The following is a 12,512-nucleotide window of genomic DNA, read 5'->3' as shown; positions in this document are numbered from 1 at the left end:
GTTTCCTCCCACTTCTCAAAGATATGGAGCCTGGACGGATAAGCTGCAAAGTATTTTGTCTTTTCCCCATGACTTTCCTATAAAGAAACATTTGGATCTGCCCATTTCATAATGCAAAATAAAAAAATACATATAAACATACCTATACGAGAAAAAGAAAGAAAAATGTCTTACTGTCAGAAGCTTAGTTGTAATTCCAGCATCGACGACAGCTTTGTGCATAGCCCTTAGTGTTTCTAACTCTGGAGCAGCAATGAATACTACATACGGCATAAATTCTGACGTCCTTAGAAGCTTCAGTGCCTAAAAATGAAAATAAAGAAATAACTGAAAGTGCTGTCCGCTATCTACATTACTTTACAGCTACCTAATGACTAGAAAAGTCAATTCTACTTGGGACCAAACACAGGGGGTTTAGAAGTTTTCCAATCGCACTTCATGGGAGGCACCAATTTCTGTTTACACGCCTCACAGTAAGCCGCTGTCCGGTTCGACTCTCAGAGCGTCTTCTGCGTGGAAACATGCATGAATGGGCGTACCTTCGTTGAAGGTTGTGCGTTAGGGCTGGCAACTCAGCACGTAAAAATCAACTGCCAATCATTAGCGGACCGCAGTTCAGTTGTGGCGACCCCTAACCGGGAAAAGCCGAAAGACACAACAACAGACAGAAAGTACAGTTTTGTACCTACCATAAATGTAGATGTCCGATAGGCATGCATCTGCAGTCCTTACAAATGGGTTGTCCTGTCGTCAGGCAGCCCTTCGGTCGGCCGGATTCCAAAGTCTGGGTCTGGCCTCGGCTGGTGTCGCACTTCACCCGACGTCATAGCTGCAGTTCTTCGGGTATAAAGGCATCAGCCGACGCCATTTTCCTCAGTGTTTCTTGCCCCAGATGAAAGGTGCCCTCTAGGAAGGCTAAATTTGGATAAATGCAAATGGTTCCAAATAGTAGAGAGCAAACAAAAATAAGCATGTATGTACATATATACAAACAAATACACCATAATAGATTCCCCCAGCTAGCTACAAGATGGGCAAATACCCTAGGAGTACCACAGAGGGGAAGGAGGGTGGGTAATCCTGACTGCAGATGCATGCCTATCGGACATCTACATTTATGGTAGGTACAAAACTGTACTATGTCCTTCAAGGATGCATCTGCAGTCCTTACAAATGGGTAGAATACCATAGCCAAACTGGGGAGGAGGAGAAATAAGATTATGGTGTAGTTAAGATCCCTTGCAAAACAGCAGTGGCAAAACCTGCTCGGGATCTAGAGTATAAAGGTAAATTATAATGCTTGGCAAATGTATGCACGGAGCTCCAAGTAGCAGCCTCTAAAATGTCTTTGGTAGCCACCTCGTAAAAAGCTGTGGTAGTGGCTGTAGCCCTTGTAGAGTGAGGCCTGATGTTTTCTGGAGTTTTCTTCCCATGGTAGGAGTAACAAAATCTAATGCAATTTCCTATCCACTTAGAGATTGTCTGTTTTGAAATTGCTTTTCCTTCCATTCCTGTTGCATATGCTACCAGTAGCTGGTCAGTTTTTCTGTTGCTCTTGGTCCTGTCCAGGTAGTAACGTAATTGTCTATGTACATCCAAGGTATGCAACAGTCTTTCTCCCCTGTTCTTTGGGTTGGGGAAGAATGTAGGTAGGTGGATAGCTTGATTTAAAGATACCCTGGAGACCACCTTTGGCATAAAAGTAGGATTAGTTCTCATGGACACTTTATCTTGATGGAAGATCAGGAAGGGCTGTACTGCCATTAATGCCTGTAGCTCAGATACCCTTCTTGCTGAAGTGATTGCAAGCAGGAAAGCAGTTTTCCATGATAAGTATTGTAATTCTGCTGTTGCTGCTGGTTCGAAAGGAGGTAGTGTCAACTTTTCTAGCACAAAGTTCAAGTCCCATGCTGGCAATGGTGGCTTCCTAGGTGGTTTTACATTTTTAATTCCTCTCAGAAACTGCCTGAGCAGAGGATGTGAGAAGACTGGAGGGTCCAAGTTGTATTCTGCTGAAATGGCTGATGCATGAATCTTAATGGAAGAATAGGACAGGCCGTTGTGGAAGAGCTCTGCCAAGTATTCCAGGATGTTAGCTATGTTTACCAGTGACACATTCTCTCCTTTTGCTGTACTCCAAATGAGATATCTTTTCCATTTTGCTGAATAATTTTTTCTTGTTCATAGGTTCATAGGTTCATACTAGGCTATCTGCCCGAGGGCATTTATAAGCCTAGCCCATTGTTTTGTGGCTTACGCCACCCCTTTAGTATGGGGAACTATACCCATTATTTTGCTGTGCCTCTGTCGAGCAGTGACACTGAGGTAATTCCTGGGGTATATCTGCGATCTCCCATCCATTGGTCAAGATTTCTCTTGAACAAGGCCAGCGAGGTGCTCTGCCTCACATGTACCGGGATTTTGTTCCACAGCATAGGGAGTCTTTGGGTGATGAATCTATCCCTCCAGCACGTCCTATTAATAGCCGTGTCGAGGTTTAAGTCTCCCGCCCTTGTGGCTCTGATGGATCTAGATTTTTGAGGTGAAGCATATTCATCAAATCTGGGTTTGACATGGCCTTGTATGTTAGGCAAAGGTCACCTCTGAGCAAGCGGTAAGCGACTGAATAGAGCTGGAGTTCTTTCAGTCGGGCAGCATAGGACAGATTTTGAGACCCTTTATCCTTTTGGTGAGGAACTTTTGTGGCCTCTCCAGCTGCTGCAAGTGTCGGGTCAGATACATTCGAATGGGGCATTGTACTCAATCATTGGTCTGATGAGTGATGAGTAAAGGAGACTATGACCTCCCTTGATCTAGATGAGAATCCCTTCATGATAAGGTGGGCAATGTAGAAGGACTTCCTAACTACTTTAGCTACATGGGTGTCGAATGACAGACTACTATCAACCTGGGTCCCCACGTCCCTGATAACTTCTTCTGTGCTCAGTGGATTGCCACCTATTTGGTAGCTAGGGGTAACCTTGTTTTTCCCGAAGGGTATGACTATGCATTTTTGGCATTTAACTTTAGGCCGTGGCTCTGGCACCAGTAATCGGCTACAGAGAGACCCATCTGAAGGATATCTGTGTCAGATGTGTTTTCTACTATGGCCCAGTTTGCAGTCATCTGCAAACTTTGTCAGCCATAACCCTCCTGTGTTTGCTTGTACTGAAAAGTAGATGCCAAACAAGAGTGGGCCCAGGACTGAGCCCTGTGGGACACCACTTGTGACAGGCTTTGAGTCTGACATGGCGCCAGCAACTCTGACCCTGTGGGTTCTGTCACTCAGCCAGTTTGCAACCCATCTTGTGATGTATGGGTTAACATTTAAGCTGATGAGTTTTTCAATGATACCCGAGTGGGGTATTGTATCGAAGGCCTTAGCCAGATCGAGGTAGGCTGTATGGACTGCCTTTCCTCATCAATGGCTTTGGTGACTGTTTCAAAAAGTCAACCAAGTTTAAAAGGCATGATCTGCCTTTGACAAAGCCAAACTGGGTTGGATCCAAAGTCTGCAAATTCCCTATGTCTTTATTTATGAGGTCCATTATGATCCTCTCCATGGCTTTGCAGATAAGGCTTGTCAAGCTAATGGGCGGTAATTTCCAGGGTCTGTGGAGGCACCGCCTTTGTGAAGTGGGACCACAGTTGCAGTGCGCCACTCCTGGGTGCGTATCCAGAGGTAAGACTTTGATTAAACAGCTGTCCTAGCTGTGGGTTTAATTCCTCATTGAGTTCATGGAGCACACAGCCGGGACACCATCGGGTCCCATGGATGCTGTGTTTTTGCTTGGAGAGAGCAGTTCTCACTTGGGCTGGAGATGTTTGGGGGCTGCACTCATTTGGTATAGATATCTCTCCTTTTGGGGAGGGGGAGAAGTTTGCACTGAACCTGTCAGCCAGTATGTTGGCAATGTCTGTAGGATCAGTAATCTTCACATCATTTTGAACTAGTTCTGAGCATATCTGGGAGTTTCCTCCTAGGTTTCTAACATAGCTAAAGAAGGCCTTATGATTGTCTTTTGAGTCTTTAGCTATTTTTCTCTCGAAATTTGCTTTGGATGATTTTATGAGAGCTCTTAGTTTTTACTTATAGTGATCAAGGGTGTCTTACCTTTTAAGGATTTTGCTCTATCTTGTAGTAGCTTCCTCCTTTTGTTGTAGAGTTTGTTTATGGCTGGGGTCCACCAGACTGGACGCTTGCCTTTGGTACAAAGAGTCTTTGTTTTGCTTGGGATTGCCTTATCCATGCAGTCCTGCAGGTGCTGGTAGAAGGCGTTTGTAAGTGATTCAGCGGCTTGAGTATTGTTTCCGCCGGCTCGGGGGCCTGAAAGGAGACCACACTAGTCTTTAGAAGTGTGAAGTCGGCTTTTGAGAAGTTCTTTACTGTGGTCTTTTTTATTTCAGGTGCGGGTGGGATGAGGACCTCCAGCGAGATTAGTTTGTGATCTGATCTCACCAGTGAGGGGTATACTTCCGGTGTTGAACATTGTGCTCCCATGTTCGTGATGATGAGATCAAGTATGTTATCTCCTCTTGTGGGATGGTGACTAGTTGTTCCATGGCATTTGAGTTTATGAATTCCAGGAACTTTTGGGCTAGGGTGTTTGGGCTTGAGTAGTGTTCCCAGTCTATATTAGGGTAATTGAAGTCACCTAGTATGATGGTGTTTGGTGATACATTTATCCCCTCTAGTGTTTTCAGGAAGGCCATGTGAGTTTCCTGAGTTTGTGAGGGTGGCCTGTAACATGCTACAATTTGCAGAGCAGTCTTGCCTATGGTTAATTGCACCTGGATGGTCTCCGATGCATCGTGCGTTGCCACCAGTCTTGAGGTGTGGGTGTCCTTGATGAATATGGATACCCCTCCTTTCTTGGTATTGTCTGGATTTTGGGGCCGGAACGCATGATATGAGGTAAAACCTGATAGCGCTGGGGTGCTCTCAGGAGCCTTGAACCAGGTTTCTGTCACAGCACAGACATCGATGTTCTCCATACTGAGAAGGGCCTCGAGTGCGTGCATTTTGAGATTTAGACTTCTGGCATTGAGCAGCATTACCCTTAGTTGTTTTCCTTTTTGTGTTCTAGGGTGGTAGGTTTAGAATTTGAGCCTTGCCTAAAAAGGCACTATGGGGTGGCAAGAGCCTTTGCCAATATCCGGAATCCCAGGGGTGACAGGTGCAAGCCGTCCTTGAAGCAGCGTGGCTTGTCCAGCATGTCATCCCAGGCAGACAGATACTGGATCCCCTTTGAATGACACCAGTGTTTAAGCCAATTGTTAAAGCTGATCATCTTATCTCTGTATTGTGGCATCATTCTTGGTGAAGGTAGGATACTGCTCAAGGTCAGGGTCATACCTGCCTGGGCTACATAATCAGAGAGCTCCTCAATGTCTCTTTTCATGTAGTCCAAGGAGGTACGTCTCAGGTCATTTACACCAGCGTGGACAATGCCTGAGTCATATTTGTACCTGCTGTTGAGAGACCTGAGTGCTTGCATTATGTGGCGGATTCTAGCCCGACAGGCAGCTTACTGTGACCTTCTCCTTACTCAGTCTGGTGAGCGGGACATCAGTGTGTCTGACTATGGAGTCACCAATGACTAGTGTGTCTGGCATTGTGTTTGGCCTTAAGGGCTGTGACTGTTTGACACTCTGACTGTGAGGTCTATGTGTTGCGGGTGTTGTGTTCTGAGGTGGTGGTTGTTTGGGTGTCTGCTTTGGTGGCCTCTGCTGTTTTGGTAGATTTTTGATCAGAGCCTCGAGTATGTCTTTGTGTGTTTATGTGTATGATTTGAGGTTGTAATGGTACTATGTGAGACTGGGTCTATAGTGTGTGTGGTAACCTTCTCCTCCTGACTGGTCTTGCCAGTCCTATGTTGAGAGAGCTCAGCCTCCAGTTTGGCCGTATAGTTGCATCTCTCGCATGTATTTGTGTTTTGTGGGAGGAGGAAAGGGTTGTCTGTGTACATGAGGCAATTGAAACATTGCCTCAATATTCCCAGGTTCACCAGCTGAGCAGGAGAGGACACTAGCAACTGATCCTCAATATGCTAGATGGGTAGACGAAAAACTTTAAAAAAGATTCCGGGGGACGTGGGTGACCGAGAAATGGGGGGTTGCCTTTTTGGGGTACTATCTATGACAAGAGTGCCGTATCAAGGTAATAAGTACTGTAGGAGCAAGTGCTAGGTTTAATAGATAGAGAATAGTCTACTTGGAGTCAAGTAGAGTTGATCTTTTTAGTTATAGGATACGCTGATTTGATCAGTAGTATAGTTCGAGGAAGGTAGTTTTAAGGGAAAATTGACTTGTTGAGGGTCTGCGAGCCTCCAAGATAATGTCTTTAACCCTTTGCGATAAATCTGGGTTATTTGGTCTTATGCAATGTTCCAGGCAGCCAGCTGCAGTGTTTTCAGGTTTTGATGCAGGGTTTTGAAGTTGTTCTGTGTTAACAGCAAGGGAACTAGGGGCAGAGGCCATATTTGTTCCCGAGACATACTCCTCAGTAATGGGTACCAATGTTGCCTTGGCCAGTCTGGAGCTATCAGGATGATCCTTGGACGGTCTTCTTTGATCTTCAATAGCACCTTGTGCATCAAAGGAAGAGGTGGGAATGCATATGCTGTCAGGTTTTTCCAACTGAAAGATAGGGAGTCCACTTTCCAAGCAAGTGGGTGGTACGTCCTTGTGCAGAACGTTTTCAGTTGGTGATTGTGTGGGGATGCAAATAAGTCTATTTCTGGTAGTCCCCATTTCCTTGTAATGGTTTTGAAGATGTCCGGATGCAGCATCCATTCGTGGGCATCCGTGGCAGTTCTGCTTAGGATGTCTGCTAGTATATTTTCTTTTCCTGGCACAAAAATTGCTTGTAACTGAATGTTGAAGCTCAGTGCCACATTCCAGAGGTCCATTGCCATCCGGCATAGAGGGTATGAATGTGTGCCTCCCTGTTTGTTGATGTACCACATAACTGTGGTGTTGTCCGTCCTTATCAGCAGTTGACCCTGTCGAAGAAATGGTCTGAATGCCTGAATTGCCAGTTTTACTGCCAGCATTTCCTTTTGATTTATGTGTAAGTGCAGCTGGTCTTGAGTCCATAAGCCTTGTATGCACTTGTCCAGCATGTGTGCCCCAACCGAGGTCTGAAGCATCTGTTGTGATGGTCTGGCTTAGTTGAGTGCTGTGGAAGGGCAGTCCCTTGTTTGTTTGACAGGCCTGAGCCCACCATTGGAATTCTTGCTTCAGGCATGGAATTATTGGAATTTGGGTTTCTAGGCTGTGCTTGTGCTGAGACCATAAATTCCTTAGGTACCACTGTAACTTTCTCATATGTAGTCTGGCATGTGGAATCAATATTATGCAGGATGCCATGTAACCGAGAGCTTGCAGGACTTTTCTTGCTGTTAGCTGGTTCTGCTTTGTTAATGCCATGAAGTAGAAAGGAGTTGCTCCTGTTTTCTACTGTCAGGAATGCCATTTGTTTTGATGTGTCCAGATCTGCACCCAAGAAGGTTATCCTTTGGGATGGTATCAGCCTTGACTTTTTTATATTGACTGTGTATCCCAGGGCTTGTAGTAGATGAATGACCCTTTGCAAATCTTTTGTTAATTTGATTTTGTTGTCCGCTTGTAACAGGCAGTCATCCAGGTAAGGGTAAATTTGAATTCCCTGAAGCCTGCAATGAGCAATTACTGATGCCAGGCATTTCGTGAACACTCTGGGCGCAGTAGATAAGCCAAAGGGCAATGCTGAGAATTGATAATGCTCTGATCCTGCAAGAAATCTGAGGTATCTTCTGCAATTTGGTTGTATGGGGACGTGCAGGTATGCCTCCTTGAGATCTAGAGTTACCAGCCAAGACTCCTTGCCCAGCATGGGAAGAAGCTGCTGTAGGGTCAGCATTTTGAATTTTGGAACAATGAGGTATGTGTTTAAAGCGGACAGGTCGAGAATAGGCCTCCATTGGTTTTCTTTTCTTGGTACCAGGAAAAGTCTGGAGTAAAATCCTTGCCCTTGTTCCATAGATGGTACCCTTTCTACAGCTCTCATCCTTAGTAAGTGAATTATTTGTTCTAGAGCTTCTGTCTTCTGATTTGGAGGTAGGTTTGGCATTCCTCTCTTCCTTGGCAGAGTATGGAAGTGAAACCTGTAACCTTGGTCTATTGTCTGTAAAATCCATTTGTCTCCTGTGATGTAATGCCAGTTTACTGAAAATAAGGCTAGCTTCCCGCCTAAGGGTGCCTCTAGTTGTTCCCTGGTAGGCGGTGCCAGAGCCAAGTCACTGTGATTGTCCTGTGGAAGTGGTGGTGGTGGCTGGATCTGTGGCTGTACCTCGCTGGTTGTTAGCCTGCCACTGACGTCCCCTGTAGGCACCTCTGGATTGACCCCTGCCTCTTGAGCATCTATTCCTACCTCTCGGAGCTCTGGATGTGTCTGGAAAGGACCAATTCTTGGAAGGCCAGTTCCTGCTAAACCTTGGAGGCTGGACCTGCAAGAATTCCTTGACTGTCTGGACAGATTTTGCTTTCTCTTCCACCTTCTTCAGCACCTGCTGTGCAGGGGAGCCAAACAAATTGAGCTTATCCATGGGAGCATCTAGGAGCTTTGATTTAACATGGTCTGGTAAGGACTGTTCTTTTAACCATGCATGTCTTCTGATCACTGTGCCAGTCATGGCTGATCTAAAGGAAGCCTACAGTGCATCATAGCCGCATTTTAAGGAATGATTACTGACCTGCTGAATGTTATGTACCATTCCTGTACAGATTTTTTGTCTAATGGTTCATCCGAGGACAGTTTTTTAGTTAACTGGTCTAACATAAATTCCTGATACTGAATCATGTGGAATTGACAGTTCAAGGCCCTAGCTGAAAGAGTAACAGAAGTGTAAACTTTTTTACCCCATCTCTCTAAGGCCCTAGATTCCCTTTCAGAGGGGAGGGGGTTTTTGGTAGAGGTAGCTGCTACAGCCTTGGGTCCCTGGGAGATAGTTTCGGATCTGCAAAGGGCCTTATACAAATGATAATGTGTGTCCGAACCCTGTAGTACCTATCGGGCTTAGCAGGGGCCGGAGGAAGAGAATCAGGAGCAGTACAAGCATCATTAAAAGCATCATCCACAACAGTAAGTACTGGAGGAATGGCTAAAGGCCTATGCTGTGGCAAATGCAAAAAGGTTCTAAGCCTTTTCCTAGAGTCTGAAAAATCCTGGCCCTGCCATTGAAATTGTTCCCTCATAGCATGCAAGGTTTCCCCAAAAGAAAATTCCTCAGGCGGAGAGGCAGAAGGAATGGACTCTTCTGCATCAGAGTCCTCATAAGGAGAAAAGGGGGCCTCTGGAGGGTCTGAATTATCTGATTCATCAGAGGAGCCATCTGAAGAAACTGGCTCAGGGGACTCTACTCTAGTCCTCTTCTCTGGAGGTGGGTGAGAGGCCCTGTCTGGATGTGGTTGGGATCCCCGGATCAAAGAAATGAGATCCTCTGCTAGACTAAGCATTTGTGAACTAGAACTGGGCCTGTGAGAGGGGGTCTTAGCAGGCACAGTTTTGGTGGTTTTTGCTGCTTTAGCCCTGGCAAAGGCATTAATCGACATGGATGCAGGAGGCCTAGCAGCTCCACGTGCAGGAGTAGAAATATCCAAAGGGATAGTATCTGATAAATCCTGTGAACCTGCAGGAGCAGGTGGGATTTCAGTAGCAGATTCAGCCAAGCTGGATGAGGCCTCGATAAGTGGCAAGCTTTCGGCCGAAGGAAGAACCGTGGACTCGGTTTCAGCCGAAACAGAGACACTCGCGGTTGGCTTAACCGCGGTTTCAGCCAAAACCGCGAGTGTCGGTCCTTTTCCTTGCGTTTTTTAGAAATTTGCGTAGTCGGAGTATCCGACGGCATAATGTAAGCAAAAGCGGAGCCGAAAAACTCTTCAGCAAATTCAGACCGACGTCTAAGCGTTACGCCGGTTGAAAGAAGCACAGGCTAGACAAGCTGCTACGTCGTGGTCTAGGCCTAAGCAAGGTAAGCAGTAAGAGTGGAAATCTTTATGAGGTATTTGTTTCCCACAATTTAAACAGTTATTCACTTTTTCTGACATCGGCTGAGGCAAGAAAGAGTCCCCAACGGGTACTTAGCTTTTAGAAGTCTTCGGTACTTGTAGTAGTAATCTCTGGTTCTGACCGACCGGCACTTGCGAACAGCTTCTGCTTCGGGCGCCACGCGGCAAGAAAGACTGAGGAAAATGGCGTCGGCTGATGCCTTTATACCCGAAGAACTGCAGCTATGACGTCGGGTGAAGTGCGACACCAGCCGAGGCCATACCCAGACTTTGGAATCCGGCCGACCGAAGGGCTGCCTGACGACAGGACAACCCATTTGTAAGGACTGCAGATGCATCCTTGAAGGACATCATGTGCAAATACTAAGCCAGTCTTCCTTAAGTTGTATAGCTTCATATTTAGTCAGATTCAGAAAGCTGCCAACTCGTCATGTGTCCATTTAATGAACACTGCTAGCACTAAACATCTTCCCCCTTCAACAAAGTCTTTCTACAACTGTGAATACCCTGGCTTCTTCTCATCAGGATTATGTTAGCTTCCAGTACTTAAGACTCCCCACCAATAAAAACTTGAGTGTAGATATTGAAAAAGTACTCCCAGTTCCCCATAAAACTCTGCTCATGTGTTGCTTCTAGACAACAGACTAGCTGTTCACAGGCTGTTACTAGGTAGTAGACCAGTTAAGTATTTTGAAGCCTGCCCACTGCAGTAATGGTGAGGGTGGCATGTCTGTCTAACTGAAGGCCCATCTGCAGCACACTAATTAACCATAACAACAAGAGGACGTTGTTCTTTTACTTTTTTTATTACACTCCCAAAAAGATGGCGATAAAGGTCATGTGTTTGCTCTTTGCAGCATTATGAGAAGGCTAGGATGAATCTCTTGAAGAAAGAATTTTACACATGGAGGAAATATGGATGTTTAAATATGTGCCATCCTGTTTGCCTTTTTCTGATTTTGAGTTCTTATCCTTTTTGCTACAGAAAGTGGGGCAAGGGAGGGGGAAAGTGTTATATCGAAGGTATACAGATTTTCTACTTAAGTGGCATGAAGTTAGTGATAAGGTGAGGGGCTTGCATGGGAGTACACAGCTGAAGGAAGCACAGAACAGGAGAGACAAGGAAAGTTGGCTGGCACAAAGAACTTTAGTATAAGTAGATTTTTGCACTCCTCTGTTTTTCATGATACGTATTCAAAAACTGGAGAGATTCCCTCTCAAAGGTATGTTGGCAGGATATTTTGATCAAAATGGGTGGTGATGTTGCAGAGTGACTTCTCTGACTTTACCCTATGGATAAGCAAACATACACTTTCTTTACAAAGCTATACATTAAAATGTATGTTTGGTGCAAGGGCGTGATGATGAAAAAATGTGGCCTCACGTACTACTTTACTTTTGTACGATTAAGGTGTTGGGGACCTTTCTGGAGGGAAAAATCAATTTCTTACTTGCCTCTAAATCCTGAGAAGGCAAATAGTTAAGATACCAGAAGTGATAAAATCACAGTGACTATGGAGCAACTTGTGGATGTTTTTTTTTTTTTTTTTTTGGTTAGTGCCAAGTTTTATTTGTTGGTGTTTTGTCTCTGTTTACTACAGATGACATTTTTTACTTGTTTCAGTGGGGTTGAGGGGTTTACATCTTTTGAAGGCAAAGAACTCCTTGATTGCTTATATTCTCTAAAAATATATGAGTGGGGAAGTCGGAGGCATGGAGGCACTGCTTTTTAATAACTGATTCTGTGGCTTTATGGATACTGTAATCTTATTACTTCTGCAGCAAGCATGCATTGACGGACTCTCCCGCTCTCGCTCTGACTATGGAATTTTTTTCAGATGCATTTGGAGCTATCACTTAATCCTGATAAGTGCCAAATTTTTTTTTGGCACATGCCCAAGTTACCATCCAGCTCAGGCAGATGGCAACATGATTTAATGTCTCCCATTAAGGACGGTACCTCAGGACTGCAGCATTACCCCACTGCTACACTACAATGCCAGTACTACAACGTGAATTTAAGCCTCTGCTGCGGGGATAGAACCCACAGTCTTCTGATTTTACTGGACTCAAAGGTAAAACATGTTAAGCCACTGACACTGCACAGCAGTGTAAATACTGGAACTTATAGGCAGGATGTCACCACATTCTTTTGTGTTTTGTAGAGGCCATCAGCCTTCCGAATAGCAAAGCAAACAAAATCTGGATACTCCCAGGCTGCATAAATGGCATCCTTCAGGTCAGGTTCACTGGCACTGGGAAGAATGACCCAATGTCCCTTAATCCTTATCCTTATTTTACAAATAGTGCTTAAACCTTTTTCTGGGGAGAAGGTAGAGGAACTAGGGACGAGTTCATACAGGACTTAAGCCCGAGAGTTTCAACAGAGAAAAGGGAGGGCAAACTGGGCAAGCTCATCAAGATCTAATTTTGTTGAGTATGACCCTGGCAGATCCCTACAG

The 12,512-nt window shown here is 45.2% G+C and overlaps 1 protein-coding gene across 3 annotated transcripts in view; it reads right to left on the bottom strand.

Moving 5' to 3' along the window:
* The window catches only part of PALS2 (protein associated with LIN7 2, MAGUK p55 family member), a 1,432,251-nt gene that overhangs the window by 63,308 nt on the left and 1,356,431 nt on the right, over positions 1-12,512 (bottom strand). For all 3 annotated transcript variants that reach the window (XM_044067549.1, XM_044067552.1, XM_044067550.1), the window contains one exon: positions 175-303. In XM_044067549.1, the coding sequence (XP_043923484.1) occupies positions 175-303 (129 nt within the window). The remainder of the gene's footprint in view (positions 1-174; positions 304-12,512) is intronic.

Source organism: Protopterus annectens, chromosome 3.part1, assembly GCF_019279795.1.
Source record: "Protopterus annectens isolate FY-2018-M chromosome 3.part1, PAN1.0, whole genome shotgun sequence".
Lineage (NCBI taxonomy): Eukaryota > Metazoa > Chordata > Ceratodontiformes > Protopteridae > Protopterus > Protopterus annectens.
This window is presented reverse-complemented; position numbering and strand designations above follow the sequence as displayed.